Source organism: Drosophila takahashii, chromosome 3L (genome assembly GCF_030179915.1).
Source record: "Drosophila takahashii strain IR98-3 E-12201 chromosome 3L, DtakHiC1v2, whole genome shotgun sequence".
NCBI classification, from domain to species: domain Eukaryota; kingdom Metazoa; phylum Arthropoda; class Insecta; order Diptera; family Drosophilidae; genus Drosophila; species Drosophila takahashii.
The window spans coordinates 33,039,444-33,061,776 of NC_091680.1; the positions used below are offsets into that span (position 1 = coordinate 33,039,444).

Genomic DNA, 22,333 nt, shown 5'->3' on the forward strand with positions numbered 1-22,333 from the left:
TTATTTATTCACTGCAATTGTGTCTGGGCCTATAACCTATGGTTTTGTCTATAAATAGATTTAATACAATTAAGTATTAAGCAGGCCACCTTCCAATGAACAAATAATAATGCAGATTTAGACTGTATGAACCGCACGCTCTCGATGCCAGAATAGAAGTGAACGAGAATATCGAGAGAGCAAAAGAACGACGAAAAGATGAGAAGAAGAAGGACGATGGTCTCGTTACTTTTAGCGGTTTCCTTGAGACATCGGAATGTGCGTCTACTTCTCGTTCACATGCATTCATGCAAACATGAATGTATGCGTGTACATCCATGTGACTTTTGTACATTTGAACATTCAAAATCCAACATTTTTTAATTCATGTTCGTATTCTATTCAAATTTTCATTCTTGAAATCTGCAAGAGTATTACAACTTCGGCTCGCTTCTGTCCTTGTTATATCCTTGCAGATGATTTCAGTCAGTAGTTTGCAACGCAGGAGATGTTTCCGACCCCATAAAGTATATATATATATATCGATCACTAGACGAGTCTATCTAGCCATGTCCGCCTGTCTGACCGTTGCTACACAAACTAGTCTCAAATACAATATACGCCTCTAACAGGTAACAAAATAATGCTAAATGAAAGTCATATTTACTCCCGCAGGAACTACTCGTCAAACGCCAACAGACAATAAAAACAATTTCAAAATTATTATGTAGACCGATAATTTATTTCAATTCATACATTTGATTCTTTTTTGATTATTTTAATTAAAAAATATCCTAACACGCAAAAGGAATTAATAACATTTTGAAGTGAGCAAAAAATGTTACTAGTACCAGACTTTATAAGAAGGTATGTTAGTGTTAATTTGATTGATGATTTTTTATATAATAATTTGTTGTGCTTTTACTTAAACTATATTTATGTAACTGATGTACCAAAAAGTTGTGTACTTTTTAAAATTTTTTATCAACTTACATTGCTTGATACCTAATAATTAAAACTTAGTAGCTTAGTTCTCAATGAAAATCTAGAATGATCAAAAACCTATACAGCTTTAAAATTATGAAAATTAAAATTATGGTGCATCGGAAGCCTTTCAGGCTTGTCATGTTCACCACACATTTCCTTTTTACACGCTCTCTCAAAGCTGGTAGCAATAACCAAGCTATTAAAATGTTACTCTGATTCATTGCAGCATATAAACTGACAAGTTTTTTTTAAGTTTTGCAGCGTGTAGACAGGAGATTGCAAACGATCTACGATATAATACCAGCTTAAGGTAATTTAATTTAAACTTGTACAAGGTTGAATATTTTAAGTACACAACACGCAAAATACCCACTACGAAGGGTAACACAGAAATCTCTTCGGGTTTAAAAGGAACTTGTGTTGATTTACGTATGAGTTCACCTCGAGTTTCACCCGAAAAGATTTCTGAAATTCGTTCTGCTCCAGTTTATTTTATATTAAAAAAAAACATATCACTTTACGTACATTTAATTTATTAAAAATAGTTATACTTTCTTTTACTTTTAAATTATATATAAGGATTAATAAATTCAACCTTAACACATATACAGGGCTGCCACGATAATCGATTGGCGCTGAAGCCATAAAAAATTGTAAATTGATGAACATAAGAAACAAACTCCAATACAGCGCTAAGCGATTTCTGTGGCACCCCCGATAGCAAGGGTCAACTGACCAAACCGTAAGTATTAATAATCCTACTAATCCTATTAGTCGGACCAGTTGATCGAAGTTGGAGCTATAGTGCCAAACATTAATCGAATTTAAATATTATAAAATTATGCAATAAAATAAAATTGGAATGTTTTTTATCTCTTTTGGGTAGTTATAGCATATTTTCATTACATGTAGAAGTTGTTTATAACTTTCGGAGCACAAATAGGTGACTGGAATCCGTGAATAATGTTTTTTAATAGCACACGTAAAAATCAGAATAAATATTATTGAATTGTTTATGAATATATATTCGCCGCCTTATAATCTCATTATTTTAATAGTTGATGGGCCCTTTGATTAGCAACAGCTATTCTCGCTTCATTAGATTCACCCTGGAAAGAAAAGAAAAATAAAAATTACATTAGGGATTTGAGATGTTAAGGCTTTAAGGTATAATATAAATTGATTCCCCCCCTCCCCCCCAAGTATTTATTTTCATTTACCACGAAAAAAAGGGTAGCGTTGGGGATTAGGAACTTCATTATTACACATATTTAATTTTAAGAATTAAAGAAAGTCGAAGTCGTACTGCTGTAACTCCAGGACCCATCTGCCGATCCTTCCTGAAGGGCTCTCAATGCTGTTTAGCCGCTTCAGGGCCATATGGTCGTTTACCATCTTAAAGTGGTAACCTTCCAGATATGGCTTTAGCTTCCGGATCGCCCAGACGATTGCCAAGCATTCCTTCTCGGTCGTCGAGTAATTCTTCTCGGCGCCATTGAGATTAGGAGATTTCCTTTTCGCCTTTCTCCGTTTCCTGGGTCACAATTGCCCGTAGTCGCTCGCGTCTGTTTGCAGGGTGAACGGTTTGTCGAAGTCCGGACAGGCCAGTTCCTTTTTGAAAAATTTGCATTTCTCCGGGTTTAGCCTCAGGTTCGCTTCTCTTAAACGTCGGAAAACCTCTTTTAGGTTTTTCTTGTGTTCTTCCAGCGTGCGTCCGATCATAATTATGTCGTCCAGGTAACAAAAGCGTGGAGTGACATTTCAGGTCCAATTACTTGGTCCAAAACTCGTTGGAACGTTGCGGATGCCGAATGGAGATCAAAAGGCATAACCCTCCACTGGAATAGACCTTTTCCCGGCACCGTGAAAGCCGTGTATTGCCTGCTGCTTTCCTCCAGAGATATTTGCCAATATCCATCCTTCAGGTCCAAACTGCTGATGTACCTCGCTTCTCGCAGTTGGTCGAGGATATATTTTATGCTCGGCATTGGGTAGGCATCCTTTATCGACTTTGCGTTGATCTGCCTGAAATCGACACAGAGTCTCCATTTGCCCGTCTTCTTCTTCACCATCACGATGGGGGAGCTGTATGGGCTCTTCGAGTGCTCTATATACCCCATTCCGAGAAGCTAATCCACCTCCGCATTGATCTCCCCTTGAACTTTTGGATTTTCGGAGTAGTATCGTTGCTTGATTGGCTTGTCGTCTTTCATCGTGATCCGATGCTCGGCCATGTTCGACGATCCCGTCATGGTGTTGAAGCCAGCTAGCTGTGCCTCCAGGTACTCCGCTGTGTCGTTATCCTCGTTTGTGTGTTGAACGACTGCCACCGATAGTTAGTAGTTTCTTACTTCCTTCACAGTGACGATTCACAAACAGTGCCCAAACCTGTCACTATTTTACGTAACGCATAACTATTTTTGAGCACAAGTAACCCTTGCTTTAAAAATATTTATACATGGGCGTAAGTTAAAAGCTGGAGGGGGATTACACTTCAGGCATTTCAGCCCCCAAAGATTAGTAGCCTACGCTCATGTGTTTATATTCAAAGCAAAACTACTTAGATCGTTTAGAAATATGTTATTTAATAGTCTATTTACACTGGGGTGGAGTAATGGAGTTATGGGGTTATTGACATAACCCTGTTTTTTTTATATAGGATGTGTATAGGCAACTAGATGTGGGCAAAAGTGGGGTACTTTTAGGGTCTTTAATATTTCGGAGTATTTTTTTTGTATATTTCGGTATATTTTGTATTTATTTCTTATCGTTGAAGGTCATCCCTAGTCAAATGAACAACACAAACAACAAACACTAGATGTCATTACTCGATATTTGGAGTTAACCAAGTGGAAACACTTTTTTGGAGTAATCGGGTCATTGGCTCACTCGATATGTTACCCCACACAGTGTGACTAGACTATAAAATTGTGACAGGTTTGGTCACTGTTTGTGAATAGTCACTGTGAAGGAAGTAAGAAAAACAATTTTAAAAATTCCAAAACAATTCACAAAAACCTGATGAGTGTCCTAAACAGTAAGGACATAAGGTGTCTTTGGATCAAAAATGCATTGTAGAAGAAAATATTTTTATTTAATTTTTAAACGCTGTTCACAAATGAAGATTTTTACATTTTGCTGTGACTTTAAAATTTTGAATGCGACCACCTCCTCTTATGGTTGACTTAGATTGAATTTTCCAAAACGACCGTATAAAACAGACATGTAACTATTTAATTCCGAAAAGATTACCAAAATTGGTTGACCACTCTTGAAGATATATCCCAAAAGACGAAGAAAATTTGTGATTTTCCTAAATTAAAGATACCGCAAATACCAGAGCTGATGGACTATAGGCGTAGTGGCAACTTATGCTTAGAAAAGCCTGATTTATCGAAATAAAATGGTGGCAAGCCTGGACACCGACCCATGTCACATTTTGTCAGCCTGTGTTATCATTATCTCATATACCAATTACTGTATATGGTCCTGTATATTTGTATTCTAATTTGTGACCTGTTTCATTCATTGATAAAACTTGATCTCCTATCTTAAGTTCAAAATCCAGAAATTTTTTATCGTAATGAGCTTTTTGTTGTCTTTTATTTGATTCTAATATTAATCTGGCTCTTTTAAAAGCTTGTTCCAATCTAAACTTTGTTTCTTTTGCATAATCATCTATATAATAAATAGGTTCTATTCTATCTCCGCTATTAAAATGTTATGGTAAATTCGAAGTTCTACCAAACACTAGCTATTATGGACAATAATCATGTGCCATAGAGGGTGTCGTGTTAAAACAATAAATAAAGCATTTTAACCATACATCCCAATCCGTCTTATTATATAAATTCATTAAAGGCTCTGTGGCTTCGTTCCACATTTCCGACAGTCTATTGATGGTGTGCTGTCAACGGTATATGTTTGATATTTAGGTTTTTGCATAGATGTTCAATTAAAGAATTTTTGTATTCTGTTCCCATGTCCGTAATGAACGGGTTCATTGGACCGTACTTTAGAATAAATTCTTCGAATATAGCTTTTGCTACTGTTTTTGCATTTTTATTTGGTACTGGTATAGCAACAAGATATTTTGACAGTTCACATATGGGCGGTTCTTTTACAAACCGAACACCTTTTATTGGCTCACATTTTTGATTTGCCTGAAACTTTTTTTACACGTACTATTCGGAAAATAAGTAAACACGTGTATCAGGATTTGACCGAAAAAAAATTATTTTCCTAGTTAGAATTTTTTTAAGTGTGCCAAAAATTGTCAAATTTGAAAAAGTACCCTCTCATTGAAAATCTGTATCTCCGGTTATATGAATCCAATTGACTTCATGTCTTTTGCATTAATTCCTCTAAAACCTCTCCTTTCAAAATAAAATTTAAAAAAAAAAATTTTTTTTTAATTTCTTAAAAATAAAAACAAATTAAGATTTAAAAAAAATTTTTAACTATTGCCCCCACAAAAAAAAATTTTTTTTTTATTTTAATACTTGCGCCATATTGTTAGTTACAATCGGTTTTTGTAAAAAGTTGGAGCCACTTTTAGTTTTTAAAATATCGAATTTGTTTTAGCAAGGCCTCGGCTTTTTTCTATGAAAAAACGTCGCAGCAAGTAGATCTACTCTCTCACTCTTATCGGATCCTAATGGAATTTATGTTTTCTCATTGTTTACTAGTCCTTTAACAATTGTTAATGATTAAAAGTTAAGTTTTAAGTTTATTGACAATTTCTGAATGACAAAAAGTAAAAAGTCATTTTTTAATCAATTAAAAAACTTACAACTATTTATTTAACCGTCTATTTAATAAACAATAATTTTAAAATTAATTTTATTTATTATTTTTTTATATTATGTAATTTATTAAACATTTTTAAATATTTATTTTTAAATTTAAAAAAAAATTAATTAAATTTTATAATTTTTTATTTTTATTAAATAAATTTTTTTAAAAACTTAAAAAAAAATATTTAAAAATGTTTAATAAATTACATAATATAAAAAAATAATAAATAAAATAAATTTAAAATTATTGCTTATTAAATAGACGTTTAAATAAATAGTTGTAAGTTTTTAATTGATTAAAAAATGACTTTTTACTTTTTGGCATTCAGAAATTGTCAAAAAACTTAAAACTTAACTTTTAATCCTTAACAATTGTTAAAGGACTAGTAAACAATGAGAAAACATAAATTCCATTAGGATCCGATAAGAGTGAGAGAGTAGATCTACTTGCTGCGACGTTTTTTCATAGAAAAAAGCCGAGGCCTTGCTAAAACAAATTCGATATTTTAAAAACTAAACGTGGCTCCAACTTTTTACAAAAACCGATTGTTACTAACAATATGACGCAAGTATTAAAATAAAAAAAAATTTTTTTTTTTGTGGGGGCAATAGTTAAAAAATTTTTTTAAATCTTATTTTGTTTTTATTTTTAAGAAATTAAAAAAATTTTTTTTTAAGAAATTTTATTTTGAAAGGAGAGGTTTTAGAGGAATTAATGCAAAAGACATGAAGTCAATTAGATTCATATAACCGGAGATACAGATTTTCAATGAGAGGGTACTTTTTCAAATTTGACAATTTTTGGCACACTTAAAAAAATTCTAACTAGGAAAATAATTTTTTTTCGGTCAAATCCTGATACACGTGTTTACTTATTTTCCGAATAGTACGTGTAAAAAAAGTTTCAGGCAAATCAAAAATGTGAAATTTTTTTTTTGGCCAAATCTGTTCGGTTTGTAAAAGAACGGCCCATATTAAAGTGACTGCATATTCATTTCCTTGATCTGATTTCGGCAGTGGACCGATCGTATCCACAATTACCTTATCAAATACTATTTCTGGGGTTTCTGTAAGTGGTAAAGCAGTTTTAGTATGTCTCGCTGTTTTTGACTGTTTTGGGTTATGTCTTTACACATTCCTTTCAAATAATAATGTCTTTTGACCTTGGCAAAGGTTTTTGTTATACCTGTGTGTCCTTCTTGAATAGGATCATCATGAAGTGTAGACAATATTGCTTCTTTTTCAATATTAGTTGTTAATAACAACTTGTTATTAGGGTCACCGGGTTGAGTAGCGCTACTCTTAATGATTTTAATATTTTGTTGCCCATTTTTTTAAATTTATCTATTGAAATATTTTCAAAGATATTATCCCAGGGTGCCACTTTAAGTTGGGTTATTTTTTGTTTACCAGCCGGCAGTTCAAGCCTTTGGAAGAACTGACCTAAATCAAGAGTTCCATTAGTATACAAATCTCCAACAGTATGACTTGCTGTAATTTATTTCCATGTTTAAAAAAACATAAATTATTATTTACATGCAAGGTCACTACTTTACGTACTTCATCAGTATTAATGACTTCGTATACGTTGGGCTTAAAAGCTTTTATTTGAGATTGCCTAGAAAATTCTACTTTATCTTTTCCTGCGCAGGAATTTTGTCTACTTTTCTGTCTTGTAGTGACTGGTAATATATTTGCCGTAATATTTTGAAGATCCTTAATTGTTATATTAGAGAGCGCGTCTGCCAGGAAGTTTTCTTTTCCCTTTAGATACTCGACTGTGAAATCATATTCCTCTAATTCGAGCCGCATGCGTGTGAGTTTTGAACTAGGATTGACCATTGAAAATAAGTATGTTAGTGGTCTATGATCAGTTTTAACTGTAAAATGTTTGCCATAAATATATGGTCAAAAATATGTAATTGCCCAATGAATTGCTGCTAGTTCCTGTTCGGTAGTGCTGTTATTAGTTTCGGCTTTTGTAAATGAACGTAATGCGTATGCTATCGGGAGTTGAAGTCCGTTATGGTTTTGAGTTAATACCGCTCCACATGCTTGTTTACTTGCATTCGTTATTATACAAAATTCTTTAAGGAAATGAGGATATTGTAATAAAGTTGGCTCTATAAGTTTATCTTTTAAATATTGGAATGAATTTTGGCATTCGGAAGACTATTTAAAGGGAACATTCTTTTTACATATTCTAGTTATGTGCCGTGAATAGTCGGCGAAATTTTTAATAAAACGTCTATAATAATTGCAAAATGGTATAAATCGTCTAGCACTATCTGCATCATGTGGGACTGGATAGTTTTTTATGACATCATTTTTCTAATCATCTGGTAATCTTCCTTTGTCTGAACATTTATGATCAAGAAAGGTCACTTCATGCATAAAAAATTAACATTTTTGTGGATGTAGTTTTAAATTGTGTTTTCTGCATATTTCAAAGATGTCTTTTAGGTTTTTAAGCATATGATTTTCAGAACATCCAATTAAATCATCCATATAAAGTAATGCTTGTGAAGCTTCAAGTCCAGAAAATGCAATAGTCATCATTCTTTGAAATGAGTTTGGGGCTATTGTCGAAACGAAGGGTAATCGTGCTCGTTGAAAACGACGTTATGTTTCTCGAATTTTCTTCTAATTCGATTTGATGGAAACCTGACATCAAATCAAGGCATGAGAAATACTTTGCTCTACCTAGCTGGTCCAAAATGTCATCAATTCTTGGAAGTGGGAATTTATCAGATAGAAGTTTTTTGTTGATTTGGCGGTAGTCGACTACTAGTCTTCATTTCTTTTCGTTTGAACCCTGAAGTGTTTTCTTTGGGACAAGTAAAAGTGGTTTGACTATATTGTCTTTAATTAATTTTCCTACTTGTTTTTGAATTTCCTCAACTTGGCTATGCAGGCTACGATAATTTTTAATATAAATTGGTTCATCGTCCTTTAATCTCAATTTTTGCTTGTAGAAATTATTTGTTGTTATTGCTTCGGTTTAAGACCGAATACATCAGTATATTTTCCACATAGTTCGGTTAATTGTTGTTTGAATTGAATGGGAAAATTTTTCTTTAGTTCTTCTATGATGTTTTGTTCTCTATTACTTGAAGTGTTTTGAATTACATTGTAATCAGAAATTGGTTCACATTTTAAATTACTTATACTAATCAATTGATCAGTACTGGTTGTGTTGAGTAATCGGACAAATGAATTTTCTTTTGATGTTATAGTATTGGCAATGTAAATACCAGGTTGAATCTCCTGATTTATGATTAATATAGTATCAGTATCGGACATTATTTGGATTTTTCGTATTACTTGAGATCTGGCTGGTAGTAGGATTGTATTATTACCAGAAGTATATGTTATTGGAATATAAATGTGAATGGCTCTATTATTTGGTCTTATCACAAACCAATCTACTGTCGATTCCTATAATTCCATCACATGGAATCGCAAAATCTCGGTTTACAATATGAAAATTTTATGGAACTATATATTTGTCTGTCTTAAGTTCTATTGGACAAAGTCCTTTGGATTTTATGATTCCCTCGCCTATTCCTTGAATATTTATTGTATTCTTTATTTGTATATTGTTAAAGATATCAGCATTTTCTTTTAAAAGTGAAATATTTGCTCCCGTATCCACAAGGAACGTAAGCTGCTTCCCTGTTTCTCGGAGCTAAAGGGGTCTGCGAGTTTCCCGAGTTGCTGTTATTTTGGTAATTGTTGTTTCCTCTATAATTTCCACGACCTCTATAATTATTGGTCTGGTTATTATAGTTTCGATTATAGCCATTATTTTGGTTGTAGGTGCTATTGCGGTTGTAGCCGTTATATTGGTAATACCCATCGATGTTTTTGATGTTTTAACAGGCAAACATCGATGTAACATCGAAAAACATCGATATTTCTCCACCTCTAGTAGTTTCCACGACCATTGCCTCTACCTCTACCACTGTAGTTACCTCTGAAGTTGTTATCTCTATAGGCTTGACCTTTGTTTGCAAATAGTATTGCGTTGGCATTACCCGTCATTTCAGTACTACATTATATGTACTTTGTGACAGCCTCATTCATTGATGAGAAGTTGTCTGCCTCAAGGATTGTTTTGAGTCGGCCATGTTCACAATTTTTTAGCATTGTGTTTATAGCCTCCTTGGTGCTGAATTTGTCTGCATGTTCAGCGGGTAATCCTTCATCAATATACGAAGCTTCAAGGAGCTTTCGAAAATTTTCAACTTCAGTTGTGAATTTTTCTGCTGTTTTTCCTTTTTGAGTAGTTTTTGACATTTTGGCTTTAACTACATCGGATATATCGCCAATAATTGTGTCTTGTAATTTTTTTATTATTTCGTTTATAGTAGATTCATTTTGCACTTTATACAAAGTTGAACCCACTATTTTGGATTTTATGACTTTAACAGCTATATCTTCAAATGTGCCTTTAGTTAGGTTTAGGTTTTCGGGCTGACGAAAATCCTCCAGCTGAACCCTCCATGAGGGTGCCGGCTGGGCAATGGTCACTGCATTACCCCGAGCAGGGTAATGCATTGTCGCCTGTCCTGCCCTGGGCAATGCAGTGTCTAGCTATGGCAGCTGGTTCAACCCCCTTGAATTAGTAGCCATCGTTGGAGGTGCCTGGCGGTAGGCATAAAACGCAAGTGGGTGGTTCCCCGGAAAAACAAACCAGTATGCACGGAGATAAGGAGCAAATCAGGGCTGGGATGTCAACCCAAACGTTGGTGGGAAGTACGACTGCTACCATCGGCGGGCACGGGGAGGAGCAATCCTCTCTGCGTGTCGCCAGCGGTCGAACCCCTGGGATGACAAGAGCAGGTCATTCCAGCGGCAATGTTATTGCCATAACATCTCAGGCAAAGTTAAGCCGCGCGGGTGCCGTAGTTGTAGTAGACTCGGACTCGGAGAGCGTGCTACACGAAGCCAAAACAAGCCATACCCGCTTGCCGGTACCAAGTTCCAACTCCTCGCGTAGGGAAGGGCCGAAGCGTACAAGCGAGGGGATGAAGGCCAAAGCGCAGTACAAGGCAGCCCTCAAGATCAAAAGCCGGCTCCAGGACAAAGCGGACCTTTCCCAGGAGGAGAAGGAAAAGCTAGCCTGGGCAGAGCAAAGGATTGGCAACAAGGTGGAGGAGATGCTTGCCAACAAAAGGCAACGCTCACACGAGAGTGCCGCCAAGGACATTCCGGTGAGCAAGCGGAAACGCGGGCCCAAGGAGACAGGCCCTCCGCCACCCAAAGCAGCACAGAAGCAGCACAGAACGACGAAAATGGGACTGATCGAGTCTCTCTTTGCACGGATGAATGAATCACCCACATCCCCCATGCCCACATTCGATGGTAAAGGGTGGTTGAACGGCGTGAAAATCCTGAAGTGCAACGACGATCCGACCAGGAAGTGGCTGACGCAAACGGTCTGCCAACTGGAGGCGCTGTGGGAGGGCGCCAAGCTAGAGGTTGTGGACAGGGAATTAATCCCATCCATACCAAAGGCGAAAGTGCTCTTTCCCAACGCAATCCAAGGGGATCGGGCGCTGAAGCTGCTTCAACGGCAGAATCCAGACGTCCCAACGGCGAATTGGAAGATTCTGTACATGGCCAGCCCTCTACCCAACGAGGGGGGCCAAAGTGTGGTTCTCCAAACCAACAAGGAGGCGGATGATCTGTTGTACCCAAGATTCGGGAAGATGGCGTGGGGCATGGGTAGCGTCTACCTGCGCCTCAAGAAGCGACACCCCGACGGCAAAGGCGCACACATCCTGCAGGCAGGCGAGGTGGAGAAGGACCTAGGTATGGAAGCCATCGTTAATGCCACCCAGGAACTTGGTCTGGACGACTCGGAAGACGAAGAGGACAGTGACCTGACTGTAATAGCCAACCCGTCGAGCGGAGATGAGCCAGCCACCCATGACGTTGAGGGTGCTGCAGCTCAATCTTCATAAAAGTAGACTCGCATCGGCGGAGCTGCAGCATATTCCACGCGGAAGTCTTCGACATAAGAAAAGCTGCTGAAGTGGCTCAAAATATAAATCGACCACACGATGTGGTCAACTTGTTCGTGGACAGCCAAGCGGGGATAAGATCCATGCAGTCGTCAACAGTCAGTTCCAAAAAAGTGATGGCGAGCTGGGAGGCATTAGACAACCTTAGCACGACAAAGTCAGTGCGGATCTATTGGGTTCCCAGACACCAGGGCATCGATGGCAACGAGACAGCTGACGTTCTTGCAAAGGATGGCGTAGAGCTGGCGAACGACAGAACGGAGAACGTGCCTGTTTCCCTCCGAACGCTCCAAAGCGCCCTAGAGAAACAAGCGGACACGCGAGCAAAAAGCAGGAGGAATACCAAGACCTGCCGGATCTCAAGAACTATGTGCAAAGAGCGCAACGACAAACTCAGCCAGTATGTACTGCGTCTTCCACGGAAAGACTGCAGACTGTTAGTGGGAATCCTTACAGGCCACGGTCTGGCCGCATCACACGCAACCACACTCGGAATACTCAACAGCCGCGCTTGTAGGAAATGTGATGTATCGGAGGCTATCGAAACCCTGGAACATCTTATCTGCAACTGCCCGGCTCTCTCAAGAGCGAGAAGAAGATACCTCGGTGCCCCAGTACTGGCATCACTAGGAGACGCCTCCAGCAGGGAACCAAGAGAACTACTTGCCTTCGCCAAAAACACCTCGATCCTTATGAACATAAAAACCTCTTAACTTATCTCAAGGTTCATGCGCATCAACCGGACAACTAAAGGCCATATTGGCCTATGCGTGAGGGCCGTCCGGGTTAACCTAACCTAGGTTTACTAACTTTAGAGCTGTGACAAATCTTTGAAGGTTAATTTTTTGTCCGTTGAATTCGGGTATAGCATTTGCTATATCTTTAATATATGCCCGTTGGGCAACCGTATCGTCCGGCATTGTTAATATTTGTTCAATTTCGCTATCGGAATCAGCTGGTTCTTGATCTGATAATTCAGATTGAATAAGTACAGCTGGAATTGTAAGATTATTCAAATCTTTGTCTTCTATTTCTGGGCTATCAAATGTAGATTCTTCTACCTGTACCTGGTTGACTTCTGATGATTCCAATTCGTCACCAGTTTCTAATTTCAAACGGGTGTTTAAAATTATTGGTATCGAAATGTTTAAATCATACCTTTCTTTTATAGTTATTCGATTTGTTCGAAGTCTAGACAGAAACTTCGATACCTCAGACCAACGATTTTTATCTAGTCGATCTCTTTGCTCATGTATTAGTATACGCGCATTGTTAAAGCGAGATACCAATATTTCTACATGTTTATTTATAGTGGTTTGTTGTGTTGTTCTCTTTTGCGTTAATGATTTATATGATTTATCAAAATCGCTTTTTATGTTATTTAGAACTTTATATAATTCACTCCATTCCATTATAATACGGATATGAATTATTTCTGTACACCACTGAAACGTTAGCTCTACCTAATATGTCATGATCGGTTTTAATTGTTTTCACGTGAATACCAGGGACTGTGCTTAATACCATAGCTTTTTGTTTTTCGGAGCAATGTATTAAAGGTGAGAATTCTATATTATATGTTGACATATATACATTTTCTAACTCATAGATAGTCATTGGGGTCATTAGGACCAGTGTTATTATTCTCTCACTAAAATCTTGATCCCTCATATACGTGTAAACTGCTGCCATACATAATTACAATTATCTCTAATCCAATAGAATTTAAGGGATAAAATTTGGTTAGTAGCAAAATCCACCCAGAACGGATTGACCTAAAAATCTAGAAAAATCAAATTGGCGTAGAGATTAAAACAAAAAACGACCCCAAAGTGCCCCAAAAATCGAATTGTTTTTTTTAAAATTTTTTTTTTCTCTGTTATAAATGTTGTTAAAATGGTTTAAAAATGTGATGTTCATAATCTTATGGCATACCCGCAAATAACTGCATTTAAATTTTTTTGGAGATTCAGCATCTTTAATCAAGTCCCCAATATTTTCAAATTTGGCTAACCTGATGTGACGTCACGGCCTCCCCATAAGTTTGTATGTATGTTATGCTGGCGCATGTATGTATGTATGTATGTCCTGCTGTCGCACTTTAAGTGTGACCGCGCAAGGGGAAAATGACAATACCACAGCCAACAGTTTTAAAACGATACTTCCACACTCAACATGTTTAAAATGGGCGGTTAAAAAATCGATTATATCGCAAATCTTTTCTTTTGCGCCTTTTTCTTAGGTAAACGTTAAATTTTAAATTTAAATTTAAATGCCATTTACAGAAATCCCATTAAGCTGAATTTTACAGTCGAAATTTTCCTTAAAATTGCTTTTTTTTTTTAAATGCAAAAGCCCGATCAGCAAACTATTTATTAGTTTTCAAATGTTGAGTTATCGACAAACTTTGGAATTTTAAAAAACATAAACAAACAATGATTTGCTCGGCTATGTACAGTAGGGTGGACTTCTTTAAGGTCAACTGAGCTCAGCATCTTAAATGGTAGGATTCTGTGTCCAATAAATTTATGCGAAAACAGAAAAATTTTATTTCATCGTTTAGACGGTGCGCAAAGGCCCTAAAGTTTCGCTAAAAATTAAGTGTAAAACTAGGAATTTACCCCATTCCATTTCTTGTCAGATTTTAACATGTCAACTTTTTGGTTTCGCTCGAATAACAGAGTCAAGTAGAAATTTATTTCATGAATATTAACAGTTGGACGTAGCCTAGCCAGTAGAGCTTCTGTCTCCGAACAAAAAGGACCGAGTTCGATTCCCATCTCACCAATTTTTTTTGTGAGTCACATAAAATAGAGATTTAATTTTACAATTTTGAAGATTAACTATCACTTTTGCGTTCGCCAATAAAAAGTTTCGTCGAAGAAATGCTGGCTTAGGATACAACGATATTGGCTCTTATTTTTCAGAGACCGTAATATTTATAAGTTGTACTCTAAATGTCCTTGATTATTCGTTATTATCAGGGACCGTAAATAATCATTATTTGAGATTTTTATTTTAAAAAGACTACTGTGATTTTTTGTTTTAAACGTCAAAAATAACGTTCTTTTTACTATTGTCCACAAAGTATATGCATGTCAACAAATCTGGAAAGCAAGTTAACTGTTATTTGTTCATGTCTATAAAGTGCATAAAAACCAGTTAAATTTTTGACTAAAACTTGTACAAATCTCAGTAGGCCTTTTAAAATAAAAATCTCAAATAATGATTATTTACGGTCCCTGGTTATTATTGTTATTTTTAAGTTGTAATTGTCTCCCAGGGACTCGAATTTAATCCACGACTTCATCCCTTATTAAAAAGCTCGGGAAAGTGATTAAGATACTTTTTAAAATACTGTCAAAGTATAAAATTAAGTCTACGGCATCTAGATGAATCTGAAATATGCGTAATAAACTTTAAAGCCGTTGCGCACCGCCTACAACTAATTATTTTTTATTTTTTCTTTCTTTAATCGATTAAGGATACAAAAAGGCTATATATGAAGGGGTGAGAGCATGGCCTTAGAAATTTCATACAAAATAAGTCCACCCTAATGTACAGTGTACATTGTACACACACACGCACAAAATAAATATATCTAAAAAATGCGTATTTTACACACACAGTCATTAGATAGATATATGCGTGTGTACGTATGTGTGTGTGCATTGCAGCTGACTAAGGAATTGAGATTCGATCAAATTCAAATTCAAGACAATACTGATATCCTTTTGCTAAAAGAATATTTCATTTACATTTCCACAACATACTTACATAAGACATTTTGTAACCGATTTTTGTGAACTAAAATTCAAATCGCATTGATAATATTAAAAGAACATTAAATACTCAAACCAATTGATTCTCCTGCTCTTTAATACACGCGCCTCATATTGTTTAAACAAATTCAAATGTTTAAACAATTTGATTCACGGCTTCCCCACCTGCCTTTCTTATTATTAATATAATTCTAATCAAGGTGAAAAATTAATGTGAAAACAAAAATACTGAAACAAAATATTAATGGTAAAATGCAGTAATATGGAATTGACTTTCTTGATGTCTTATCTTAAATTAGTCGAATATATAAAGCAAAACATTGCTTCGCACACATATTGGTTTCCCTTATAAGAGTTGTCTATAGTGGATACCTTCTAGAAACCCCCATATTAGCTAAATCGCAAAGTGTATTTGGTTTTTATTTACCTTTTCGTTACCTAAACAAAAATATTTCCTCTAACTTCATAAATCTTAACCAAAATAATCATATTGGTTTTTGGAGAGCTATCTTTTAGAGAAAGAGGTATGTTTAAGCAATGTTTTGGTGAATTTTTTTAAGAAAACAAGCTTATTTTCTAGATTTACACGCTTATCGATTTGAAATTTAATTACATGCTCAATCCAGTATGACATTCTATATTTAAACAATATGTTTTGGACAAAGTACTAATGTTGTGAATAAAATTAGTGTAAGGATTTGTGTCGAAAAATTAATTTGTTTCTGTTCTGTGCAGCTGATAACTTACGCAAGCAATAAGAATTTTAGAAATTTTTTCGCAAGTTTTTTTTTATATATTTTAAGTAGCCTACATAGGACAATATACTGTTGTTTTTGCGGAAAATAAGAAAAAAGTTATGATAAAATCTTTTCTCGGGTATAAGCTAAAAAAAAGGAATTTGTAAATTTAAAATAAGTAGCAAATATAAAGGTATGCATAATTTTCAGTTTTAATTTCCGCAGGCTAAGCTGCGGGCTACAGACCCTGCTAGTTATTAATAAAATTGTTATTGTTTGCATATCTATTTTTTGAGATTCTACCTTATTAACGACATTCGCCGTTGAATCGACAACTGTTGTGTCTACTAAACACATCTTGGGATAATTTTCCAAAAATATTTTATGCCAACTATGTATGGCGAATTATTATCCTCAAATTCTGCTAATTTACTTATATTGTTAGTATTCATTAATCAAAAGAAAAGAAGAAAAAATGGTTTAATAATTTTCACATGGCAGTTTTACAATTTGACACTCTATATAATTCAAATACCTGCCATATGATTTTAGTATAAAGCCTAACAGAGGTTAGTAATTTTCATGCAGCGCTTTCGCGCATCGGCTTGAGTTAGAGTTATTAAACTAATGGCAACTAGGGCATTGGCATAAATTCAGCCTTTGTTACTTTGCTCTTTGGCAAAGTGCTTGCTAGATGACGGCCAGATTTTTTTCATGAGCAATTATTTCCTCGGCTGTTGAAGCTGCTTTAATATAGTTCTTGATCAGTCTTCTTTGTTGTAGCAGTTGGGTAAGAATTTCTCAACTGCGCATATGAAATAATAGATTTTCTTTAAGCTCGGGTACCTCGTAGAGTTTGGCTTGATAATCATCTGTGAGTTTTTTTAAATTTTTTGGTGTCCATTTAGGGGCGCTATGAAATTTAGAAGTTAAGAACTTTAAAAATGTTCTCAAACTTCAAATTAGTATATCTCGAGAACGGCTGAGAGGAACAACGTGCAACTTTACACGTTTTTAAATGTGTACTGGGGGAGTTAGAAAATAATTTTTTTAAATTTTTTGTTTCAGATTGTAATTTTTATTCTTCAAAGCCTACCTTCTTAACAATAAGAAAATCCATCGATTTGTATGGCAGCTATATGAAGGGACGATGGTAAAATTATTCTATTAATTTATATGCATAATATCAGTGAGTAATTGAGTTGTGCAAACTTTCAGCTTAAACGTGTAAGAATTGTACTCATTGGAAATATAAATAGGATTTATCTAAATTCGCATACAAAATTGTATATCTTGGAAATGATGAAAAGGAACAAAAATGTTTCTTCGGGTTAATTAAGTTGGTTATGAAATAAACAATCTTGGACAGTTAAGTATCTTTTATAGGATGAAGAAGACATTCAAAACCGCAATGAAAAATTTCAAATAATTAAAATTCATACTTATTGGACAACAAAAAATTTAAAAAAATTATTTTCTAACTCCCCCAGTACACATTTAAAAACGTGTAAAGTTGCACGTTGTTCCTCTCAGCCGTTCTCGAGATATACTAATTTGAAGTTTGAGAACATTTTTTAAGTTCTTAACTTCAAAAATTCATAGCGCACCTAAATGGACACCAACAAATTTTTAAAAAAATCACAGATGATAACCAAGCCAAACTCTACGAGGTACCCAAGTTTGAAGAAAATCTAAAATTTCATATGCGCAGTTGAGAAGTTCTTACCCAGTTTGATACGTTGTCCACTTCGTTTTTTTTCTTGTTAATTTTCTTCGCGTTTCGTGCCCTGTACTCAGCTATTGTGAGGGGGCGTGGTCCATCGTTTGGACACACCCCTAGAACTTCTTGCAAGCTCGTTGCATCCCTTTGCTCGACAGGAGCAGCATTTTCTAGAGTAACGTCACTCATACGCACTTTTCCATTCGTTGGCGCAGGGTGCAGATTGCCTCCCGCACTGCTGCCGTAAACTGTTGCAGGTGTCCGGTGCCCTTTGGAATCAGTCGTTGCCGGCGCTGGTCCTCGCACAGGCGTTAAAATTTTTTTTAGATTTGGCGTTTTTTATTTTTGATTTCTGATCTCTTTCGTCGGCTGCTGCAGATGTCCGGTGCCCTTTGGACTCGGGCGTTGCCGGCGCTGGTCCTCGCACAGGCGTTAAATAATTTTTTTATTTTAAATTGGGTGTTTTCCACAGGTGTTTGTTTTCATAATGTTCTTTAATTTTATCACATTTTTTTGTATATTTATACGTCTTTATAGGTTTTTATATTCGGTTCTTATATTTTCGTTTTTATATTCGGTTTTTATATATTCGTGTTTATGTGTTTTTATTTTCGTTGCACAGGAACTATAACAGCAACCACTGTCACGGTCGCCATGTTATAAGTGTTATGTTATGTTCGCACCATATATTTTAGTGATCCCGGTAATGAATAAAACAGATATCTCTTTATCCCCTTGCAGAGGGTATTATAATTACGTTTCCGACCACATAAAGTATATATATTCTTGATCAGCATCAATAGCCGAGTCCATCTAGCCATGTCCGTCTGTCCGTCTGTCAGTCTGTCCGTCTGTCCGTTTCTATGCGAACTAGTCTCTCAGTTTTAAAGCTATCGTGATGAAACTTTCTCTCATAGGAATAATCAAAAAAATAATAGAAAAACTATTGTAACTTTGTAGAAAGTGGGTGTTTTGATTTTTGACAATGTAAAAACAACATTTTAAGTAGGTATTCCTGCAAGGGTATATAAACTTCCGCTGGCCGAAGCTAACTTCCTTTCTTGTTTTTAGTTGAGCTCTATTGAATCCTTAAGTCTCTCTCTATAAATGTTCAAGCGCATTAGCGCAGCTAAAAACGACGGTGACGCCGGCAGCGGCGCAGCCAGTGCTTATGTATTTCAAATGCACACACAGAGAGAGAGCCTGGTATGCATAGTATGTGTGTGCACTCAGCCCATGGGAATATGCTGACACTAGCAGTTCTCATAAATTGGGTTTTGAGTAGCATTGGTATTTTGGTTGGACAATTCTGGCATTGGTACAGTAAGTACCTGCTATAATGATACATGCATACTACAGGGCAAATGTCTCCCGTTCCTTATACTCGTCGGCTAGGTCCATTAGTGTATCCAGGTCCTCCACTGTGTATGCTCTGAGGGCGATCTTTAGATTCGGTGTGCAGTTCTGCCGGATGATGTTGAGGGACTCTGTCGGCGAATAAATAATCATGGTTTTTATGTCGATCATGTAGTCTTTGAACGCCTCCCCGTAGCCTTGCTTCCTTTGCCTGACTTTGTCCGAAAGCTTGGAGAAAAAGTCTCACGGCAGGAAATATGTGTGAAAACTCTCGATGAATTACGCCCAGGGTCGCCACTGATTGTTGTCGAAGTGAACCACTTCAATGCCCTCCTTTTAAGTAATTCTGGCATGGCGCGGGGAATCATATCCAAATCCAGGCCGTATGTATGAACTTAAACGACCATTCGCGGACTTGTTTCGCCACCTTTGCATAATCTGGCTGGCTGGGTATCGGAGTCGGAGCCGGTACCGGTGCTGTCGTTTTCTATACGCATTCTATCTTTTTCCTCTCCTTGCTCCTCTTTTGTGCCTCCTTTTGCATGTTGTCGATGCTCAGACTTTCCACTAGGGTTCCCCTTCGGCGGGTGTCACTGTAATGCTTGAGCCTGTTTTCTCGGGGTATGCTTGACCCAGATCCCGAAAAGTTTCGGGTCGTTCTCCGTCTCAGAATACTATTCTGACAATGCCTTTCTTTTGTCGTCTGTTTTTCCTTCCAGAGCGATGTTTAGCCTCTCTACGACGTAGGCAAAATCCTCTGTTTTGAGGCGATAAATCCACTTCTTCCCCATTCTTCTTTACGTTGCTTTCACTGCTAGGACAATCACGTTTTGGACGCCAGATTTAACGAACTGATTATTTAGGTCCGCCCAGTAGAGAAAGCACAGAATTCACGGGTTCTTAGTGGTACAGCTATCTTGTAGGCTCGGCTGGCCCTCATGACTCGGTGCTCTCCTCGTTGACCCTCGACGATCTTTCGAAGCTTCCTGAAGATTCTTGAAGCTCTCTGAAGAGGCTTTATATAGGGCCTCCGGGTACCATTAATTCCCCGTCGCGCTCTGTCCGCGGCAACTCTTCAATCCAGGTCCAAAGTCCCTGGCACCTGTTTGAGCCCGTTGTCCTTTTTGCCCGGCGTCAGAGGGAGGAGCAGCGGCTTATCCGACACATGGATAGAGTGGCAGTAAAACTTGCGAGGCGTGACCCGGAGAGGGCCGCGGAGGCCGGAGGGATCTCCGGCTAATCCTGAACTCCAGGAATTAGTAAAACTTGTAAGGGAATCCAAAATAAAGAAACAATAAATAAATATTTAAAGTAAAAACAGTTCTTATTCTTGGGGGTTTAAGTTTCGCTAAGTGAAAAATAGCGATATAAAGGGGGTCACAAAGTGGCGATTTCGTTTTTCTTTCTTTTTTTTTTTCTTTTGCTGACTACAGCGTATATTTTCTTTATGCAGGTATCATTTTTTGTTTTCTTTAAACATACATATACATAAATACCTGAAAAAGAAAATATCGAAAAAAAAGACAAACAAAGATTTGGGAACCGAAAAATCGTATAGGGGGAACGCCCTAATGTATATGTATGTATGTTTCTGTCCAGCGACGCAAAGTTTTTTTACAGGTACCCTTTATGCACACTCATACCCATCGAAAAAACTATCAACATAATTATCCGTATGGGTCTACATTTATACCCTTGCAGAGGGTATTATAATTTCAGTCAGATGTTTGCAACGCAGTGAAGGAGACGTTTCCGACCACATAAAGTATATATATTCTTGATCAGCACCAATAGCCGAGTCTATCTAGCCATGTCCATCTGTCCGTTTCTATGCGAACTAGTCTCTCAGTTTTAAAGCTACCGCGATGAAACTTTCCCGAAAGTCTTCTTTCTATTGCAGGTAGTACATATGTCGGAACGAGCAAGATCGGACCTCTATATCTTAAGGCTCCCATAGAAATATTCAAAGAAATATAAGAAAATTCATTGTAACTTTGTAGGAAGTAGGCGTTTTGATTTTTGACAACTTAAAAACAAAATTTAAATAGGCACTCTGAATCTGGAATCCCTGGAACTGCACCGAGAGCATTAAACTAAAGGTGTTTGCTTTATCTGCAAGGGTATATAAGCTTCGGCTGGCCGAAGCTAACTTCCTTTATTGTTTTTTTTTGCCAATCAATTGTTTTTTTGTGTGTAGAGATAAAGTAATAGATTAATAATAGCACGGTTAGAGCAGTCGGAGGAACATGAGACTCTTGGTACAATAGTGGGTCGAAGCCACACGTTTAAGGGCGCCTACATAGTAGAAAAAAAGAGAGAAAGCAAGCACTTTTTCGATGGTCGTACGAAGATTCCTTATGCGAAGTCTTTCCATGCGTTTCCGCATCGATAACTTCGAGCCTCTTACGTACGCCCTCTTCTTCAATTTATTTGATGGAGAAAGATCCACGTAGAAAACAACAACGAATCTCAAGGCAAAGAGAGGGGGACAATCGAGCAGATGACTCACCTTAAACAAGCAAAGGTATGTGCAATTTGACGATCTTTTGGGTGGCATACGGTCAGAACAACTACCGCGAGGTCGACTGGTAACCTACACCAGCAGCTGGCAAAGTGCATCAGTCGGTCATTGACACTACCAATAGGGGAAATCATAGGTGGGAACACCTAAATAACCCAAACTATTACGGGGACTGAGAAAAAGCTCTATACTGGTATCCGCAGCCGGATAGAGAAGGTAGACAGAATTTATTCTGATCTCAGGGCACTTAAGTGTAAGCACTATATTCCCCAAAGCCTTGAAGACTGAAGCCAAGACCGAAACGATAGAAGGACGTCCTTAAGCATTCCACAGGACTGCTATTTTTCCTGAAGGAAGTTCTTCGTGCTGCCCCCGATTTCCACTAAGGGAAGGCCTGTTAAATCCTAGCTCCGAGACGGACGAGCC

General features: G+C 36.9%; 1 protein-coding gene across 2 annotated transcripts in view; it reads right to left on the reverse strand.

Annotated features, from left to right (window-relative positions):
- Positions 1–699: 699 nt before the first annotated feature.
- Positions 700–22,333, reverse strand: part of Snap25 (Synaptosomal-associated protein 25kDa) — a 510,490-nt gene continuing 488,856 nt past the window's right edge. For both annotated transcript variants that reach the window (XM_044392595.2, XM_044392594.2), the window contains exon 8: positions 700–2,075. In XM_044392595.2, coding sequence (XP_044248530.1) covers positions 2,013–2,075 — 63 coding nt within the window. In that variant the 3' untranslated portion in view covers positions 700–2,012. The remainder of the gene's footprint in view (positions 2,076–22,333) is intronic.